General features: G+C 38.2%; 1 protein-coding gene and 1 long non-coding RNA gene across 3 annotated transcripts in view; one reads left to right on the top strand and one right to left on the bottom strand.

The window, feature by feature from the left end:
* LOC102028040 (lymphocyte antigen 75) overlaps nucleotides 1-19,716 on the bottom strand; it is a gene marked incomplete at its 5' end in the record, with an annotated part of 131,097 nt that overhangs the window by 8,203 nt on the left and 103,178 nt on the right. Inside the window, 1 exon segment of one of the 2 annotated variants that reach the window (XM_013518696.1) lies at nucleotides 3,655-3,765. In XM_013518696.1, the coding sequence (XP_013374150.1) occupies nucleotides 3,655-3,765 (111 nt within the window). 2 annotated transcript variants of the gene reach the window in all.
* The window catches only part of LOC106149551, a 37,798-nt gene continuing 23,023 nt past the window's right edge, over nucleotides 4,942-19,716 (top strand). Inside the window, exon 1 of the long non-coding RNA XR_001235808.1 lies at nucleotides 4,942-5,066. This is a non-coding gene — a long non-coding RNA (uncharacterized LOC106149551). The remainder of the gene's footprint in view (nucleotides 5,067-19,716) is intronic.

Below are 19,716 nucleotides of genomic sequence, written 5' to 3'. Positions count from 1 at the left end.
CTGCTAAGTCACTTAGCCAAACTTCTAGACTCCCCAAGTTGACACAACATATCAACCATAACAACTACCCTAGCCCAAAATAAGTAATTTAGCTAGTTTTCTGATTGATCTATGAAATGGATGTTTTGAGAGTGGAAGTAAATATACAGGATAATCAAATAAATGGATTATTAAAAATGTATGAGGAACTACAAAAAATCACATTAGAACCCAGGCATGGTGACTATAAATCCTGCATGTAAATCCCAGCCATTTGGGAGATGAAGGTAGGGGGATTTCAAGTTCGAGGCCAATCTGGGCAGTTGAGATCCTGTCTCAAAGTATAAAAATGAAAAGGGGCCGGGAATGTAACTCACTACTCCCTGTGTTCAACAGAAAATACAATAAATAAGACAGTCTAAATTTTTCTCATGCTGGGAATTGAACCTATGACTTTGTGCCTTTCTACCATTGAGCTACAGCTCTAGTCCCTAAATTTATAAATTTCAGCCCAGGAAAAGGCAGCATTGTTTTTAGGTACAAAACAAATTTCATGAACAATTTGTGTATGTAATTTAAAATTTCTCCTTCAACAAATAGTGCTAATGCATTTCCAAACAAGCACTCAAAATTCAGGCCACAGAGTTGCTTAGTGTTTTTAGTTTACTTTTGCTTTGTTGAAGTAGCTAATTTGAATCAAGTATTAGTTTTTCCTTCTGTATGTAATAGTTGTTTAATTGAAACAAAGCTGCACCGTAAACTTTGATCTTGTGGTTCATGTAAGTTATATAAATATAGGAACAAGTCTTTTTTTGGTTGTCAGCCTCCAATATAATTTTTATTATTGAAATAAGTATAACTAACACACAGTAAATTTTTTTAAAAAATAGAAAATAATTATAGAGGAAACTTCACTTTAACAAATCTTGCTAGACAAGCCAAATTGCTATTGTTTTTTTCAAGTGACTTGAAACAAAACTATCTTGCTATATCAAATTTTCTTTTTTTTTCCTAAGCTAATATTCACCATTTAGTAGTTAAGAATTTTTGAAAGGAAAATAATAAGCATTAGAAACTTTGTATTAGAACTGTAGTAGAATTAAAAATTTGTTTCCATTTATTTCTTCTACAATTAAATATGATTTTAATTAAAGTATCTCTAGTATAACAATATTATATACAAGATTTGATAGTCTTTATATTGGTGGGTTGTCAGAAATGATTTTTTTTTTTTTTTTTAGGTAAAGGATATTTCTAAATGCTGGACTTGTGAATATACCTAAGAAAAAAATCTAATGAAATGAAAGAGAGACTCCAGTCTCTTAAAAAGTACCCTTCCCTTGAACTGAGGACTCTGCATGTCACCAGCTTATATATTTCAATTGAAAAAGTTGTGAACTCACCCCGTAGTTTTAGTTAGAGGAAAATTACATCACAATTAGAGGCTAAACAAAAGCATGTACTTCAGGCCAAAGAGCCAAATACATAAATTGCATTCAATCCAAGCACACCTTTTAAAAAGGAGGCCTGATTACAAGATGTAAGAATGCAAGATTGATCAAACCATTAAAGAGAATAAAAAATAATAAAAAATTAGAAATAATACAGAGCTTCACTAAACAAGATGGTAGGAATCACCAGTTATTATATTGCATCTTCTTGTCTCATTTAATTGTTCAGATTATCAGATATAAGCATACTAAATTGGTCAAAAAAAATTTAAGCATTAACTGTTCCTTTCAATAAACCATTAGACATCAGCAATACAGTTATCCCAGCTATCCTTCTCTCTCTCTCTTTTTTCTCTCTCTCTCCTTCTTTCTATTTTTTCTATTCCTTCTTTCTTTTTCTCCTTTCCTTCATCCCACTTGTTCCTTCCTTTGAGCAGTTTCTTTCCCTTTCAGAATAGCTATATTGTTTTTGGTTTTTTTGTTTTTGTCTATGTTGTTATTTTGTTATTGTCTTTTTCTCTTTAAAATAAAAAATAAATAAATAAAAAGGGGGCCTGGGTATGTAGCTTAATAGTGGAACATGTGCTTTGCATATGTGAAGTCCTGCCAGGAAGTCCTTAGCAGAAAAAAATTTTGCCAGGTGTGGAGGTGTGATCCTGCAGTCCCAGCAGTTGGGGAAGCTGAGGCAGAAAACCTCAAGTTTGAGAATAGCCCGGGCAATACAGGAAAGGTCTCTGCCTCAAAAAACATTTTTAAAAATTTAAATGACATTTTGCTGGGCATAGGGATGCATGTCTGTAGTATCAGCTACTCAGGAGGCTGAGATGGGAGGATCACTTGAGCTCAGGGCTTCAAGACCAGCCTAGACCATACAATGAGACCCTAGTTCAAAAATACATAAATGTTTTTAACTTTTAAATATTTCACGATGTGCAATTATAAAACTATTTCCAGAGAATATAAAGGGTATGCTCCAGCAGAGATCTTTTTTATCCTATTCTTCATTATTATAGTCTCACTTTGTGGGCTTATATAATCTTACTTTTGTTCACTGCATGCAAAAAACAGCTGGTAGAATAACAATGATGAAGAATCTTTATCCTAGTCTTAAGAGACCGATATGTATTTTGTTTTTACTCTATAAATTGGTAATCATAACATGTTACAGATTATGAAACTGAAATACAAGGGGGATTGCAGGGTTATGTGGTGCACACCTGTAATCCCAAGAACTGGGAGGCTGACATAGGAGGATTGCAAGTTTAAGGCCTGCCTGAGCTATATGGGGAGACCCTGTTTCAACAAACCAATATCAAAAGCAGGTAATTTGCAAAGATACTATGTGCCAAGCATTAACTTTGTTTTTAAGAGTCCTGTTTTTACAATGAATCTATACTCTCTTTAAATTGTTGGGTTAAACCTAAGAATTATATTCCAGATTTAGATATGTCAATGCTCTTTGTGCCAGTTTAAAAACAAATTGCTGTTTCCCTATACCATCCTCCTCCTCTTGTTACTGTTCTGTGGCTCTTGGTTTTTCTGCAAGAGATGAACGTTATTTGTACTCATTTTCGCCCAATTTCTTTCTTCATATTTTCTTCTTAAATTAACTTGGGTCTAGATTTTGTACCAAACATCCCACAGAGATTTCTACAATACAAATTATGAATGACAGTGACATTACTGTATCTAATAATCAGTTCCTGGCTCTTGTCCTATTTGTCAACACCATCTGACGCAACTGGTAACCCATTCATCTTTGAATCACTTTCTTCTCTTGGTTTCCCAAAGAGTCTGCTAGTCCTCTTAAAGTCTGGGCCTCAGATACTTGAGGATGTCACATGAGCTGCGTTTAATTGGTCAAAGCAAGTCACAAAGACCACAATAGATTCAAGGAAAAAGGGAACAAGCAGGTGAGACTTAGATCGTGGCTCTGCCTGCCTATGTGACCTTGCATAAAAAAATGAATAAATTTCTTCTCTTGATTAAAGGTGACCTGCTTTACAGGTAAAATGTGAAGTGCTTAAACACAGTGCCGAGCAAAGATACACACATTAAATAGACATGTTGCTAAGGTTCTGTCACTACTTTGAAAGGTATTTCCCAGAAATTGTGGTTGTGTGTCATAAAAGTTGTACGTTCATTCTAAAAATCCAGTTAAAAGTGAAATAAGACAAATCTATTTTAAATAAATACTACCAATTCATGGAACGGAGCCCCTTACCATGACCAGTACACTGACTTCTGACATCCTCTATGCTTTCTACCTTAACAGCTTCTTGAAGAAAAATGTAACAGCTGTCTTGGAACTGAACCCAGGTAGATGAAGGGCAGCCTATGTGGAAAAAGAGAAACACTGTTAAATCTGAGAATATGTACATGAATTCCTGAAGATATTAGATATTAAATTTTCATACACATAATTTCCCTTGTTAAATCTTTGTTAAAATAAGAAAGCAACCACTGTAATAGAAATTCCCCATTTCACATGTAGGGAAAAAATGTACCAAGGATTCTTTTCTAGCTTGACGGAGCAAAGTTTCAAGTCTTCAGATTGTTCTGCAGTTCAAACGTGCATTATTATATTATTACAGCATTATTAACAAACTATCAAAGAAGACAACTAGTCAGAACTACAGACTTCTCTTTGAATGTTATCTCTGCAGAATGTAATAATTTCAAAAGTCTTAAGAGCTTTATAAAACTCTTGTTCCAATTATACCTCCAAAAATAGAAAACAAGTGGCTAAATTATAAATATTCATATAAATTTTAATATTTCACAGGACAAGATTGATGTTCTTATGAATGTTCTTAATTTAATACCTTATCAGAGACGATTCTTTGAATGAGTTCTATGAAACACAGCCATACTTTTCTACTGTTGTTGCAAGGTAGAGAAGGGCATCTCCTTCATCTCTACCTTGGTCTCTTGTTCATTATCAAAATGTACATCCTTAAGCCTAGGCTCTAGAATGCCGTTAGTTAGCCTTGCAAGGAAAAGTATGAGCTTGATTTCACTTGCCAAAATGGAGGAAAGAGAAGCGGATTTTATTTAATTCTAGTAAGTAAAGGAGCACAAAGCATTAAGCTTCCATATTTTCTTAGGTTTATTTTAAAATCACTTAAGATTTTACTTACATGGTTTTATTTCTTATTCTTACTTTTTAGCGCTGGGAATCAAACACAAGGCCTCACACACACTAGGCAAGCACTACCACCAACCTATACTCCTACCCCTCTTACATCCTTTATTCATACAATTTTAATAGGAATAGGAGCAAGCCCTACTACAAAGATCAGAATTTACCAACCAGTCATGTTAATCTAAATTAAATCAACAGTCTTGATTTTGTTGAGCTCAGAACATGGCAGGCACTATTCATGTTCCCAGTACTTGACCTTAGCTTCTTACAACACAGAGTACAAGGTCACCAAGAGAGATTTCTCACTCTTTGATAGCTTTTGGTTCACCTTTTTTGTTTTTGTTTTTTTTTTCCGGTCCCGGGAATTGAACTCACGACCTCACGCTTGCTAGGCAGGCGCTGTGCCACTGAGCTAAATCCCCAGCCCCAACTTCTGGATAAGGATGAGTGAGCAGCAGTGAAATGTTCTACACACAGTCTTCGTTTCAAAGGTAGGCGTGTGCTGCTCATACCATATTTTCTCCTTCCCACTGGCTACTCTAAATTACCCACCTACCTTCATGTGGCCAAAGGAAATACCCTAGGAGTAACAAAACAATGAGATGGATAAATCTAGGTGGAGCTGTCACATGCACTCAGATGGTTAACTGAGAGAAAAGTAAACATCAATCTTGGTAAGTTATTGTTAATTCAAAGCACTCATGTATCAACTGGACCAATAACCTAACTAATGGGAACCAGCTACTTAAAATTATCTCAACATGCAAGTGCAAGCTTTCCCTGGCCTCATGTTACCATATTTAGTAGATAAACTAGTCAAGATGTTCTGGGATGATGCATGTACCAGTTAATACATGAGTGATCTCAATTCAGTGACTTACTGAGATAGAAGTTTATTTCTCAATTTCCGTCTGAGTGCATATGACAGCTCTATCTAGACCCTTTCAGCCAGTGGAAACTTTCAGCTAAGTGCCTTGTTTTCAGGCCTTCTTAACATTTCTTCTGCAACAGCATCACTACACACTTTGATCCCCTTCCTGAAAAAACACTCAGCCATAGTACAGTTGACTCTGCTCTTCTGCTACCATCTTTGGAAGTCTGGAACTTATTCAAGGAAGACTTTAAATTTCTTTAAGTCCACCTCCAGGATATCAAACACTGTTCTATACTCATCCTTTGAGATCTAGACCATTTGTCTAGTCCGCCTTCTCCAAGATAGCTCCACTGAAATTTATTTCAACTTTCACCACAGAGTCCTTTCTCTTGTAACCCACCATCCAGTGGCAGTGTAAAGTACTAAAACGAACAAGTTTTTGAAGTCAGCTCAGAGTTGGGGTTTTATCACATAAGGAGATCTTGGGCGGCTTTTCTTATTGCTTATGTTTTCACAGGAAAATAAATATCTACCTTGCTGAATTGTTAACATTAGATGCTGCAAATTTGCATAGTACAATATATAATATAAGGAAAGTGCTCAAAATATGTACCTTTTATCAACCATAATCATTCTCTGTCTCTTCTTCCCTGCACAGGGACTGACTAAAAATAAGGACTGAGTTTTATTAATTTTTGGATCCCCACACGTCAGGTAGCTCTTAATAGAGACTTAAAATGAATCCTCTTTTTCATCTATATATAGCTTAATGTATCCTCTTATTATTTTCAAATACTTTCCTACAGGTTCCTTTCCTTCTTAAAGCATGCTAAATTTCTTCAATCCTAAAATATAACTGAATTGACCTTGCTTTCAGTTCTAATACCTTTACTAGTGTACTTTATAAAAAGTATACATTTTATTGAAATACAACATACAATGCACAAGCCATAAATACACAATTTTCTTGAAACACCCATGTTATCATCAGCAAAATGAACAAATCCCCAATGGAATAGGAAATACTACAAAGTATCAACAGCTGAGATTACATCAAGTTAAAAAGCTCTTGCCCAGCAAAAAAACCAATAGAGTGAAATGACAACCCAGACTAGGAAAAAATTTTTACCAGCTACCTCTCAAAGGACTAATATCTAGAATATATAAAGAACTTAGAAAATCAGACCCCCCTCCAATTCAAAGACCCTATTCAAAAATGGGCATTGGAAATGAACAGATGTTTCTCAGATAAAGAAGTACAAACAACAAATAAATATATGCTCTGCCATCTGCAGGCTGAAGAACCAGTCAATGGTATAATTTAGTCTTAGTATGAAGGTCTGAGAATGGAAGACAGTATGGGGTGATAGTACAAGTTCTCATCTAAGTCTGAAAATCTAAGAACCAGAAATAAATGAGCCGGATGTCTCAGCTTCAATAGAGAGTTAGTTTGACCTTCCTCAGCCATTTTATTCCATCTGGATCCTTAACAGATGAAGCCTGCCCATTGATAAGAGTGGATTTTCTTCACTCAGTTTTGCTGATTCCAGTGCTAATGTCTTTCAGAGAGACACTCAGATAATTAAATTTTAACAGCTAGCTAAATATCCTATAGCCCAGTCAAATTGACATGTAAAATTAACCATCACAGTTATGTAAGTCAGCCCTGTTCATTGTGAGAGAGAGCCACCCAAAAGCATGACTACCAAGGTATAAGAATCTTTGGGGGCTGTCTTGGAGGCTGGAAACCACAAATATCATAACTATTAAAGAGGGGAAAAAAGAAGCAAGATCCTGAGCAGGGGTGAGTAGAGGTCAGGGTTACAACTTTAGAACAGGATCTAGGTAACAAATATCTGAAGAAGCTGAAGGAAAAAGTCATGTGGATATCAAGGTCAGACAAAGGGAAGAGCAAACGTAAGGCCACTGAGATGGGGGTGAGTATGATGTAATGATGACTACTCAAAGACAACTGTTGAATTAAATCGTATGTGACAAAAGGAAAAAAGACTATATGCAGAAAAATAAATTACTGATTCACTTCCCAAATTTTTCAACTGCATCTCCCTCAGCTCATTTCAGCATTAGCTATACCTTCAGTTAAGTCAACACTGAACCCCTCTGCACAGAGTATGTGCCCCAGAAATAAGTTTTAAGCACTACTTGAGATATACTGTGGAGTGGGACATAGGCCAGTGGTTGTGTGCATGCCTATGTCTCTCTCACACACACACACACACACACACACACACACACACACACACACACGATACATGTATACTTCAAGAAAACTTTTTAAAGGAGGCTTGGGTAATCCTGTGAGGAAGGCTAACCTAAGTCATCTTAGATGCTAAAATATCTTTAAAGCATCTTTGCTATAATCTTACTATAATTAAAAACCTGCCCACAAAGCTCTCTGCACTCATTTCTTCACAGCAGGCCTGAAAGATATGCTGTTATTAATAATAAACCTAAATGACTCTTTAGGGATTTTATAATTTTATAACTCTATTAATTTAATATGTTCAGAAATTTAGGAGCTTGATGAAAAATTTAAAAGCTGTACTTAACTCCAAAAGTTAGATCATCTGTCCCAAATTGCCATGTACTAAAGGAATAAAATATATCCACAGGACATTTTGCATTACCAGTAAAATCTAATAAAACTCTCTGTTCCTTTAGAAGTTTGCTTTTTTTTAAAAAAATAACTAGTTACAGCATAAGAGGAAGTGATCCTTGGGACATACTTGTTATAAATATTCACACAGAATGAACAAATATTTTCTTTTTCTCTTTCCTTGTCACTAAAAAGACCCTTGCTCCTCTCCCATTAAGATAGGATTTATAGTCACTTACTTTCTACAAGGGCTGCTTTGGCAGGAAAGAGGAAGAAGGGATATTTATTGTGTTTATTATAAATGGAGAAGGGAGTGGCTATTTCAAGTCCCTGACTAATTTAGAGCTTCTGTGGTTGCGCTCTGGGCTGCAAGATCTCAAGGCAAGGGAGTTATTCTGACATCCTATCTCTTCTCCACATTGCCCTGCCCAACCTATCTTCCAAGATGTCCACCTCCACCTCCTTCCCTCTGTTCCCGCCGTAGAAAAGCTGTCATGATGTCGGATATTGCATTCACCTGCACCTTTATCACTGGGCATCAGTGGTCCACTCTCTTACATGTTCTTTCTCCAGTTCTGCCCTCAAAATCTAAGAGAATCTACAAAACCAATAAAATACTTTACATGTACAATGGAAAATTGTGTAAAATAACCTTGTTTCAATCTGATTTTCAGATTCCATAAGCAAATCTTTAAAAGCTTCTTAACAATGAAAGAATCATACCTGATGGTAATTTACTTTTTCATGGAAAGAAAAATTAACATTTCAAAAGGAAATAAAATCTGGAGATGTGACAGAGAAAGCAGGGTGTTTCAGGAAGGCCTGAAGAGGTAACATGTAAACAGATCTGAATGAACCAGTGGGAGATATTCTGTGAAGAAAAATCAAAGATAGTGAGAGTTCCCAGGTCAGTAAGACACCTCCCAAAAGCTCCACCTGTGAACTCAGGAGACTCCTAGATATAAGCTGTAACATAAGAGATGATGACATTAGGGAAAAAAGGTAGGGGCACCTCAACTAAGGGTTGTAGTAATTCAAATTTAGAAACCTAGATTTTCAACCACATTGTGACCACAGAATGAAGATTTAACTGTAAACATCCCTTATATTCCCTCATCTCCAAGCTCTCATAGAAGGGCACTGAGCCAATGAACATGTTGACCCTTTACTATGTGCAAAATATACCATTACATAATTTTTAAAAGGATGCCATGGAACTTATTAGGGTCTATAGCTAGATGTCCCCCAACAGCCTCAGTGGTTCATTGGCAGGGCTTTTGTAAGAGAAGTGGACCATGGAGGAGGCACTGTAACTAACTTGTTGTTAGGAGGTGGGACCTAGTTCAGGGAGACAGGTTGCTAGGGTGTGACCTGGAAAAGTGTACAGTATCTCCTCACGACCTCTCTTCTTCTCTCCCGTTTCCTGCTTGCCATGACCTGAGCAGTTTTTCTGCCCTTCTACCATGCCATGGACCATCCCTGAACTGAAAATCCTGAAATGTGAGCCAATATAAACCTCTCATCCTTTTAATTATGGGTGTTGGGTATTGTATCTTAGTAATGAGAAAACTGACTAAGACAGAACCTTACTCAGAAATTTAAAGACTGTTTTGTCCATTGTGATTTTTAAATTAAGAACAACATAAGATAATAGAACACAATACCAATGATTTCACTTTCAACATTAAATTTATACTTCATGCAATACTATAAGAGATTTTCTGTTAAAATCTTTCTATTCAGCTAGTTCTGTGAAATCTTAACAAAGTTCTTTCTCAACTTATTTCCAAGCCAAATATAACTCCTGCATTTGTCTGGACAGATTTGTAAAGTATTGTGATGAAAAAACATCCATAGTAGTTTTCAGCCTTAGCAATTCATAACGCATGCGCTCAGTAACCATAAATATCCAACACAGAGTGATACTCAAATGATGTTTTCTAGTCATAATAATTACCTGTCATTTTGTATGATGAGAGCATGGGAAGGAAACCAAATTTTACTATGCCTGTAATGAGAACTAGTTCTCAGTACAACAAGCCCTAGGAAGCATCATTTCTACGTTACAGAAGTGCAGAGAAGTTGGGTAACTAGTAAGGGCAAAGCTTATGGTCTTTTCAGATTAATCTTTAAGCCTCCTGACTGAGGGAAGCTGATTAACAGCATGAATTTATTCAGTGTGCACTTCTAAAACTCTTGAAAAGCCTTTTTATCCACACTGATCTTTAAAAGGAAAAGAATAAAAACTTCCCAGAGAAAAGTTTGTCCTCTAATGCCAGTCAAAACAGTTTCTCTGAAGAGATACAAAAATTTAGAAAGGGATTCTCTTTTACAATTTGCCAAGTGTGTATGTGTGTGTGTAATGTTTTTATCTTATTTTTCTTTTACTAGCCTAAAGTACAAATGAATGGCATCACAGAGGATGAGTTAAGTGGTAGTTCAGATTGACTGGATCAGGAGATGAGGGCGTGCATGAGGAGGGCTCAAAAACATAATCTCTAGTCCAGCCTGTATTAACTGCAGTCCAAATGGTGTGAAAATCCATACATCTTGCTTCTCCTTTCTAGTGGCAGAGGATAGCATAACTGGCCCTAATGCTGGTCCACAAAACCTTTCAAGAAAGGAGCTGTGAATTTGTAAGCAAACTCTCAGCTACTTACTGGACTGTGGCTTTCAACACTGAGGGCCTTTAACATATTCTTCCCTGTCAGCAGGCTTCAGATAGGCATTTATTATAAAAAGGCAGTGAAACCTCTTGGGGGGGGGGTCTTACATAATCCTTTTATTTAAACCCACACAAATATTCATTCAGTTCTGTTTATTTTGCTCTTTAATTCTTGCAATTGTTAAAAAAATAGTGTTCTTGCATGAAGTCTTCCCCAGGGTTCCCCACCAACATATTTTTGACATGCCTGTGTGGAAAAGATGTTTGAAAAAAAAAAACAAAAACACATGTTCAGTGGAATTGTCTATTTTCCTTAGGATTCATTTTGAAATGACTAACCATGTGTAATTTTTTAGATGTCACTTGCACAACAGCAGACCAAAGATTTTTTAAATCACAGGATTAACCGGAATCCTAGCTTTGCCTGTTGACATCCCTTTTCGATCCAGGGGTTATTTGGCTGAACTTCCTGTTTCAACAGCTTGAACACCAACCAAATGGACAAACAGCAGTGCTTGCAAAAGAGGGGCCTACTTCCTCCCTCCCCCTTAACCTTGCACCCCCCACCCTGGTGCGCACCATGGGAAAAATCGAAACTGCTTAGGACCCCCGCTTCTCCTCTCAGCCCCCAGTGCCTCTCAAACTACACCCGTCATGGGACCGTAAGTCCCTCTGCTCGCTGGCTAATCAGTCCCTGAGGATGTGGAGATGGAGATGGAGGGAACCTTCTCGTCCTCGCTCCCCCAAGGGTGTCCTCTCGGATCCCACTGAACAGAGGCAGATGCAGGACGGTCAGACCCCGGGGGAGCACTGGGTGGGCGAGCAGAGAAGGGCGAGATGCCCGGCCGGGTGCAGATCTCTGGGCCGCCCGGACGGAAGGGTCTGGAGAGCCTGTGCTGGGCAGGGATGGAAGAAGCAGCTCAGCGTCCTGGCTCCCAGGCGGAGGAGCGGGTGCGGAAGGGGCTTACCCGAGACAGTGGCAGCGGTGAGGCCCAGCAGCGGCAGCAGGAGCGTGGGCAGCACTGCCCGGGGCATGACGGCTGCCGCGGGACCCAGGAGCCCAGCGCCGCGGGCAGCGGGCAGCGGGCAGCGGGCAGTGGGCGACTGCAGGCAGGAGCGGCCGGGGCGGTGCTTTCCGGGTGCCGAGCTCGGTCCCGACCTCCCCGCCCCAAGCCAGGCGGGGCGGAGTGGGGAGTGCGCGCCGAGGGTCCCCACGGCCGTGCACAAGGGGAGAGTTCGCACTGCCTCTGGAACCTTTTTTTTTTTTTTAATTTTAATTTGAACTGAAATAATCTGACTTTCAAGAATATTGCAGAAATAGTACAAGGGATTTCTGTAACCCTTCATCTAGCTTCTTCAAATATTAACGTCTTACATAACTTCAGTACAAGGATCAAAACCAGGAAATTCCATCATCAGTTGTCCCTCTCTCCAGTCCCCTTTCTGTTCTGAGATCCAATGCAGAATTGTAAATGCACTGAGATGTCGTATCTCCCTAGCTTCCTTTAATTTAGGGTAATCCTCTGTGCTTCTTTGGCTTTCAAGATCAAAACCCGTTGGAAGAGTCCTGATCTGTCGTTTTGCAGAACGTCCCTCAGTTTTGGTTTGTCTGATGTTTCCTCCTGATTGGATTCAGGTTGTGTGTTTGGGGGTTCCTGATATAGATGGAAAATACGTGTATGAAAAGATGCTCTGCATCATTATGTTATTAGGGAATTGAAAATGAAACAAAAATTAAATACACTATACAACTGTTAGAATGCCTGAAACCCAAAGCACTGAGGACACATGCCAGCATAGATATGCAGCGACAAGAGCTCTCCAGGCTGGTGGGAAGGCAAAGCCGTACAGCCACTGCGGAAGACAGCTTGGGAGGCATACTCTTAGCCACAGTTACAGCATCGTATACCTTGGTATTTACCTGGATGAGTTTCAAACTTTTACACACACACACACACACACACACACACACACACACACACACAAACTCCAACGTACCTGCATGCAAATACTTTAACAGTCTTATACATAATTGCTAAAACCTTGAAGCAACCAAAATGTCCTTTAAGAGATGGATAAGCAAACATGGTACATCCAGACAAGGAAATAGTGCTGAAAAGATACAAAAATACAGGGGGGAATCCTAAATATGTATTATGCAGTGAAGGAAAGCAGTCTGAAAGACTAAATATGATTAAAGGTATCTGATGTCTTGAAAAGGCAAACCTAGGGCGACAGCAAAATGACCAGTGTTTCCAGGGGCTTGGGTTGAGGAAAGGGTGCTAACAAGAAAGGGGGAATGAATAGATAGAACACAGGATTCTTACAGCAGTAAAATTACTCTGTTGTTGTGTTTTTGTTTTTGTTTTGTTTTTCTTCTAGTACCAGGAATCAAACTCATGACCTTGTGCTTGCCAGGCAGGCGCTGTGCTGCTGAGCTAAATCCCCAGCCCGAGTAAAATTATTCTGTACGATACTATAACAGGTGGATCATATCGTTGCACATCTGTCAAAATCCATAGAATTTATGAAACAAAAGTGAATCTCAATATAAACTGTGGACTAATGCTAATAACAATGTGTCACTATTGGATCATTAATCGCAACACATGTACCACCATAAGAGAAGATGTTAATAGGGATACTGGATGTGTGATGTGTGTGTGCACGTGTGCGTAAACAAGCATATAAGAACTCATTCTAAGTTGTGCAGTCCTAAAACTGCTCAAAAATTAGTCTCAGGCTGGGGGTATAACTCAGTGGCATAAGTGCCTGCCTAGGAAGCACAAGGTCCTGAGTTTGATTCCCGGTACCAAAAAAAAAAAAAAAAAAAAAAAAAATTAGTCTCAAGTCTAATCCTTTCCAACCCCTTCTAATACTTTTCATACCCCTGACAGTCTGGACTGAAATGAAATGATGACACCAAGGATATTTGGCCAGAGGGATCTATAAGCAGAGTCACAATGTTGGAGGTATTAGTACAGGCCATTTTTATTTACTGATAAGAAAACAGGCTCAAAGAAAAGATATGACTTACCCATGGGCACCCAGGGAACACAAAATGAACCAGAGCCCAGGTCTCCTGCTGGGCTTTTTCCTATTTCCATGTTCAACTTCATTGTCAAAGTAGCAAGGTCTTACTCATTTATTTTCGTTCTCCCTTTCCAGTGCATTTATGTAGCAGATCTAAACCAAAAGCAAATCTTTCCAAATGTATTTTTCTTTTTTTTTTGGTTTTTCTCCGGTACCGGGAACCGAACTCACGACCTTGCGCTTGCCAAGCAGGCGCTTTTGCCGCTGAGCTAAATCCCCAGCCCCTTCTAAATGTATTTTTCTTATAAATATTTTAAAAGAAAGAGATAAAAGTTTCAAAACGGGCTAATAAGAAAGTAACAATAATTAACACACTGCATATTGTTATCTTCATAGTACTCAGAATACAACATATAGGCTTGAAATATTGCCCAAACAATATCAGCACAAACCTTTCTTTTCAATGAAGTAAGAAAAACTAGCTGTATAACTATCTTAACTATCTTGTGTGTGTGTGTGTATATATATATATATATACATATATATATATACGTGTATATATATATTCCTTTTCCTTCCTTTTTTCCTCTTTTCTCCTTCACAATTTCTCTTTGCTTTTGAGCAGTTTCTTCCCAATTCACAATATCTATTGTACACTTTGGATCTTATTTACTCATTCAGTTTCTCACTCTAGGGAAACAGCCTGATATGTGGGTCTGATTTATTTCACTTATGAGTAAGGTATCGAGTTGCATCCTTATAAATACTGAACCATCTTGAATTGGGGTTCTTTTGTGCTGCTACCTACACTAGTATAATGAACATTTCTATGTAATCATGAAATTGAAAAGATTCTCCACTCCCATCTCAAGCCCTACACTATATATTATTAATGTGGATTACTTGGTGTAAACTAAATTTTCAAATATTCCTTAGATTTTTAATAGAATCAGCATCCTAACGAATCAACCTAACTTAAGAAAACCATTTCAGCAATGCATTTTTCTAAGTCATTTGAACTGGGAAAAGTTTAGTTTTTCCTTAACTCTAGTGCACATTGCCTCATTTTTATGCTGACAAAACAAACTACTTATTGCTCTTTGTGGGATGTGGTATTTCACCAAAATCTCTCATTATAATACCCGGGGCTCCAGTCACACATCATACCTTTAACTTCTCCTCTCTCAGTTCAATTTGCCTTTCTGGTATCATTCCAGACTCCAGTTCCTTGATTTCATCTCCATAGCTTTTTATTTCTCCCTCTGTATCCAGCCTGGAAAGCAGAGCCCCTGTCCCCACTTCCTTACGTGCAGCTACCTGGCCGACACTGAGGTTCAAGTCACTTTCTTCTTCACACACCCCTTTCCTCAGTTTTACTCACATGACTGAGGACAAGAAGAGGAAATCGGGGGCTGGGGATTTAGCTCAGCGGCAAAAGCGCCTGCCTGGCAAGTGCAAGGTCGTGAGTTTGGTTCCCGGTACCGGAGAAAAACAAAAAAAAAAAAAAAAGAAGAGGAAATCACCAGTTCTCCTGATGGATGTCCCTACAAATAGATGGCTTTGAGTTTCACTGGATCCTGTATGCCTCTTCTATAAAGTTTTCCTTCGTTTTGGCTTGGTCATCGTGCTCTCCCATTCTCCTCATTGGGATTTCAGTTTTTTCTTAGTCTTTTGAAGGAAAGACCTCATATACTACCCCTGTCTTTCTCAGCAGAACCACATTTTACACATCAGGGAAACGCAGGCTGTCTCAGTCACTTTCCTCATCTCTGGGACAGAACACCTTATGTCTGTAACTTAAAGAAAAGAGGTTTATTTTGGCTCACAGTTTCAGAAATTTCAGTTCAGGTTCTACAGGCTTAAATACAGACACAGTGCAGCTGAAGGGCTTGGATGAGGAAAGCCACTCCTGGCTTTTGGTCCAGAAAAGAGAGAAAAGAGAGGAGCCGGTGTGGAACGTAACACCCTCCCAGGTCACGTCCCCAGTGACCTGCCTCGTACTACCAGGCTCACTCCCAACAGCACATTTAGCTCTGAGCTCGTCTGTGGATGAACCTACCCATGAATACAGCACTACAGTAATACAGTCACCTTCTAAAACCCCCACCTCTGAATGTTCCTGTGAGACATTTCTAGATCTCAACTATAGCAGGGGCCATCACAGATGTCTTCCTCTGTGGTCTCAGAAGGGAAGGCATACTTTCTTGTCCCACTCAAACCTAATTCCCCGTTTTGTGGGCTTCAAAAAACTCTTTTTACTTCATCTTCTCCAAGACAGTCTTCCTTTACTGACTCTTTTTCTCTCCCCTACATATCCACCATGCTTCTCAAAATATGTCCTGACTTTCACTTCCACTAGCCTTCTCAAAATCTCATGTTCTCCATTTCCAAATTTAACTTTTCAGCTCACTCTCTTCTGGATTGTGGGTTCCTCCTTTTGCTGACTTTCTACTGGGTAAGATCACCAATGGTCTTCTAATTCTCAGAGTACAGTTTTATTTCAGGGTAGGAAGCCCCAGGATTTTTCCAGATTGCTACCCAACACACGTAGGTCCCTGGGAAAGGGCCCTGGGGTTAGCAATGCTGAGCAATCGAGCAGAGCATGAGTTCTCTTCTGTGTATTTCAGTTTTTCTAGACCAAGATTGGGGAAAACAGGATGAAAGGCAAAGAGAAGAGGCAGACGCAAATCATCCAGGAGCAGCAAAAAGATGAAGACCTGAAACAGTGCAGTGGACATTCAGAAATAGGCTTTGTGAGAATTGTGAGGTAAAATTGAGAGAACAGTGGATTAGGGAGAGGCGAGAGAGGGGATCTGAGGATGACATCTGGGTTTCTAGCATGGGGTAGAGACTATGCTTTCTTCATGTTAATTGAAAGAAAATATAAAAAAAACTGGTTGTGGGAATAGAATAGAAGTTTTTTAAGTGCCAATTGTGATTTAGTTGGGGGGGAGAAATACATGTATACTAAATTTGCTGAAATGTAGATATAGTGAGGATGATTTAGTTTAGAATATCTAGGGATTTAGAGACAATTGTACAGATCATGAGGTCGTTTGTTTTCTTAAAACTATTTGAGAACTAGTTAAACTTTGTTTTAAGCAAGATGAAATTATTGAACTAATTAAAAACAAATAGGTCTTTGTATCTCCAAAATGGTTTTAGGATTAAATGAGCCTAAACTCTACATGAAGGAATCTGAACCTCTGACTTTGTCCAGAAAAATCTCAGCCGTGGAGTCAGGATGGGGGTTACGAACACTACATAGCAAACATTTGCAGGGGTGAATTTCCAGATGATAAAAACATCTTGCCCTACAATCAGGGAGGGAAACATGGTGCAGACTGGTAAGTGGGGGAGAGAAGGCGGTGATTCTTGGTATCACTTCTATGTTTGTCTCCAGTATCTCCAGTATCATTAAGTTGATTTACTTGTTTTTTTAGGAACCTAGTTTCAAGAGGTAAACGTTTTCAGGCCTTCTACAGAGGTTAGGTTAGTTAGGGAAGACTAGAGTCAGTTGCTAGTTCTTCCACAATATCTACCACAGGGAAATGAGGAGGGGAGACCATTGGGAAAGTTCTGGACAGGTTCCATGGAGATTGTTCAGTAGGTAGCTGGGACTGTGGACCTGGAACTATATATTTGAACTATGAACTTAGAAAAGCTTCAGAGAAGAGCAGGCAGATAGGATTTTCAAGGGAGAGGGAAGAATGAGAAATAAATGGAGCACAGATAGATTGCAGATTCTGATAGAGAACAACTGAGCGAGAGGCGTCTAAAAAGGAAAATAAAACCAAACACCCGGAGGTGTAGGAATGATTTTGTTTATTCTTTAAAAAGTGCCCATAAAACTGTTAATAGTAAGACACTATATACTCATCATAGTATACACACAACATAATAAAGCTCAATCTATAGGTGCTTTTATTCAACAAGGATCAACTCTAATACATTTACTTAAAGATAAAAGAAAACAACTTTATTATGCATCACCATTATTACAGCTGTGCTTTTCATATTAAGTTCTTGGAGGAATTGTACAGATCACATTGTACAGATCACAAGTCAAAGGAAGTAAAATATGAAAGCTGCTTCAATGAAATATTTTAAGGCAATTGTATACTACATTAAAATTATCTTAAAAATTATTTACATTATTATAGTACAAATGCTCTAAACTTAAACCTATGGATTTTATACAAAAATAAACTACAATATAAGTTAAAAACTCAATAAAACATTATGCCTAGTGAAACTAGTATTAATATATTCTAGGTAGTAAAATTGGAAGTATTAACTACAAAATCTTAAATATTTTAGTGATGATCTCACAGTTTCACTGTAAAATTCTCTCATTTTTACAAATGCAGTTTATACAATTTCTTTCACAGACACCTTCTTTGGTTAACACTTGTAAAAAGGCAATAAATGAATTTTTAAAATTCTAGTCAAGTTAACATGTTGGGTGTATATGATGTGACACTCCTGTAACCCCAGGTACTTGGGAAGCTGAGACAGGAGGATCACATGTTTGAGGTCAGACAGCGCAACTTAGCAAGACCTGGTCTGAAATTTAAAAATAAAAAGGGCTCAGGTTGTAGCTCACAGGAGAGTGTGTGCTTAGCATGTGTGAGGCCCTGGGTTTAATCCCCAATAACAACAAAAAAAAGCTGACATGCTACGTGAAGGATATAAATTGTAAAATTTTCAAATAGTTGCATCCCTAGTTGAGTCCTTTTAAACATCATATGTTTTAAATCAAGAAGCACAAAATACATTGCTACAGGGTATCCAATAAATCTAATAATGTTCTCACATTTCAGAAAGTTTTCAGTACTAAATCTTTAAAGCTATTTCTGAATAAAAATGTAGACATTTAAATAACATTGGTATAAAATATCTTTGGAGTATAAGAAGCATCTTGCCAAGAGGCATCATTTTGTTGTGTAAAAGGTAAGCAAGTCATATTAATACTCTTTCCCAAATGCTGCAAATGACTATTTTGAAGTAATGCTGCTATTACTTACAGTAAGGTTTTTTACCTAGAGGTACTAATTTTGCATTTAGCCAGATGCTCTTAAAAATTAAAAGGTAAATGTGTGATCTACTAATATGCCAGTTTAAATTTTCTAAGTTTTGTTAAAAATTCCATTAAAATATATGCATACCCTAGTTACTAACACATTCTTACAGAGAAAGTGACATTAATTGAACATATTGTCCTATAAGCAATTTAGACTTCAGTTCTAGCCTCTAGCCCACCCCATTCTAGTAAACAGAATTATAAACATGGCATTTAGTAGACAATTGTGGAGATCAGCACAGCAAATAGCCAACTGAAGAAGTACTTGAGCCTTCTACTTTGAAACACAGTAAATACTAACACTGGGAAAGTTTTAAGTGGCTCACTTTCCCCAACACATTAGTGCAAATAAGCAAACTTTTAGGAGAGTTTAGTCGTGGAAAAAAGGAAACACAATCTCATCTTCATTCATTCCTTGCTCGTACCGAACTGATGAGGATCCTGCCCACCGGAAACGGTTTCTTTGGAAGAGGTACCAAATCAGCCCACCGGTGAGAGCTACGCTGCTGAGCACGGCAAAGGTGATGGCTATTCCTTTGTAATCAGGACCTGGAGGAGGGAAAGCGGACATTAGAGGAGAGAATGCACCAGGAATCACTATCAAACTGTGTGTCACATACATAACCATGTACAAGTTAGAGACAGTAAATACCTGACTGTTTCATAGCTTTCACATAAAATCCACACTTATCAAACACTTCAGTGCTTTCCTTTTCATTCAAATCTTCTTCACTGCTATAGAAATTTTCTTCTGAAGAGGAAAGCATTGCCATTTTTTCACTTTCTCTCACCGTCACTCTTTTGGGAATATCACTCCTTATATATTGTCCTACTTTGATAGCAAATTGCTAAAAGCTATAAATTTTTGT

This window comes from Chinchilla lanigera, unplaced genomic scaffold (assembly GCF_000276665.1).
Source record: "Chinchilla lanigera isolate Chin_1 unplaced genomic scaffold, ChiLan1.0 scaffold00048, whole genome shotgun sequence".
In the NCBI taxonomy this organism is placed as follows: Eukaryota; Metazoa; Chordata; class Mammalia; order Rodentia; family Chinchillidae; genus Chinchilla; species Chinchilla lanigera.
Note: the sequence above shows the minus strand (reverse complement) of the source record. Positions and strands in the feature narration are given on the sequence as shown.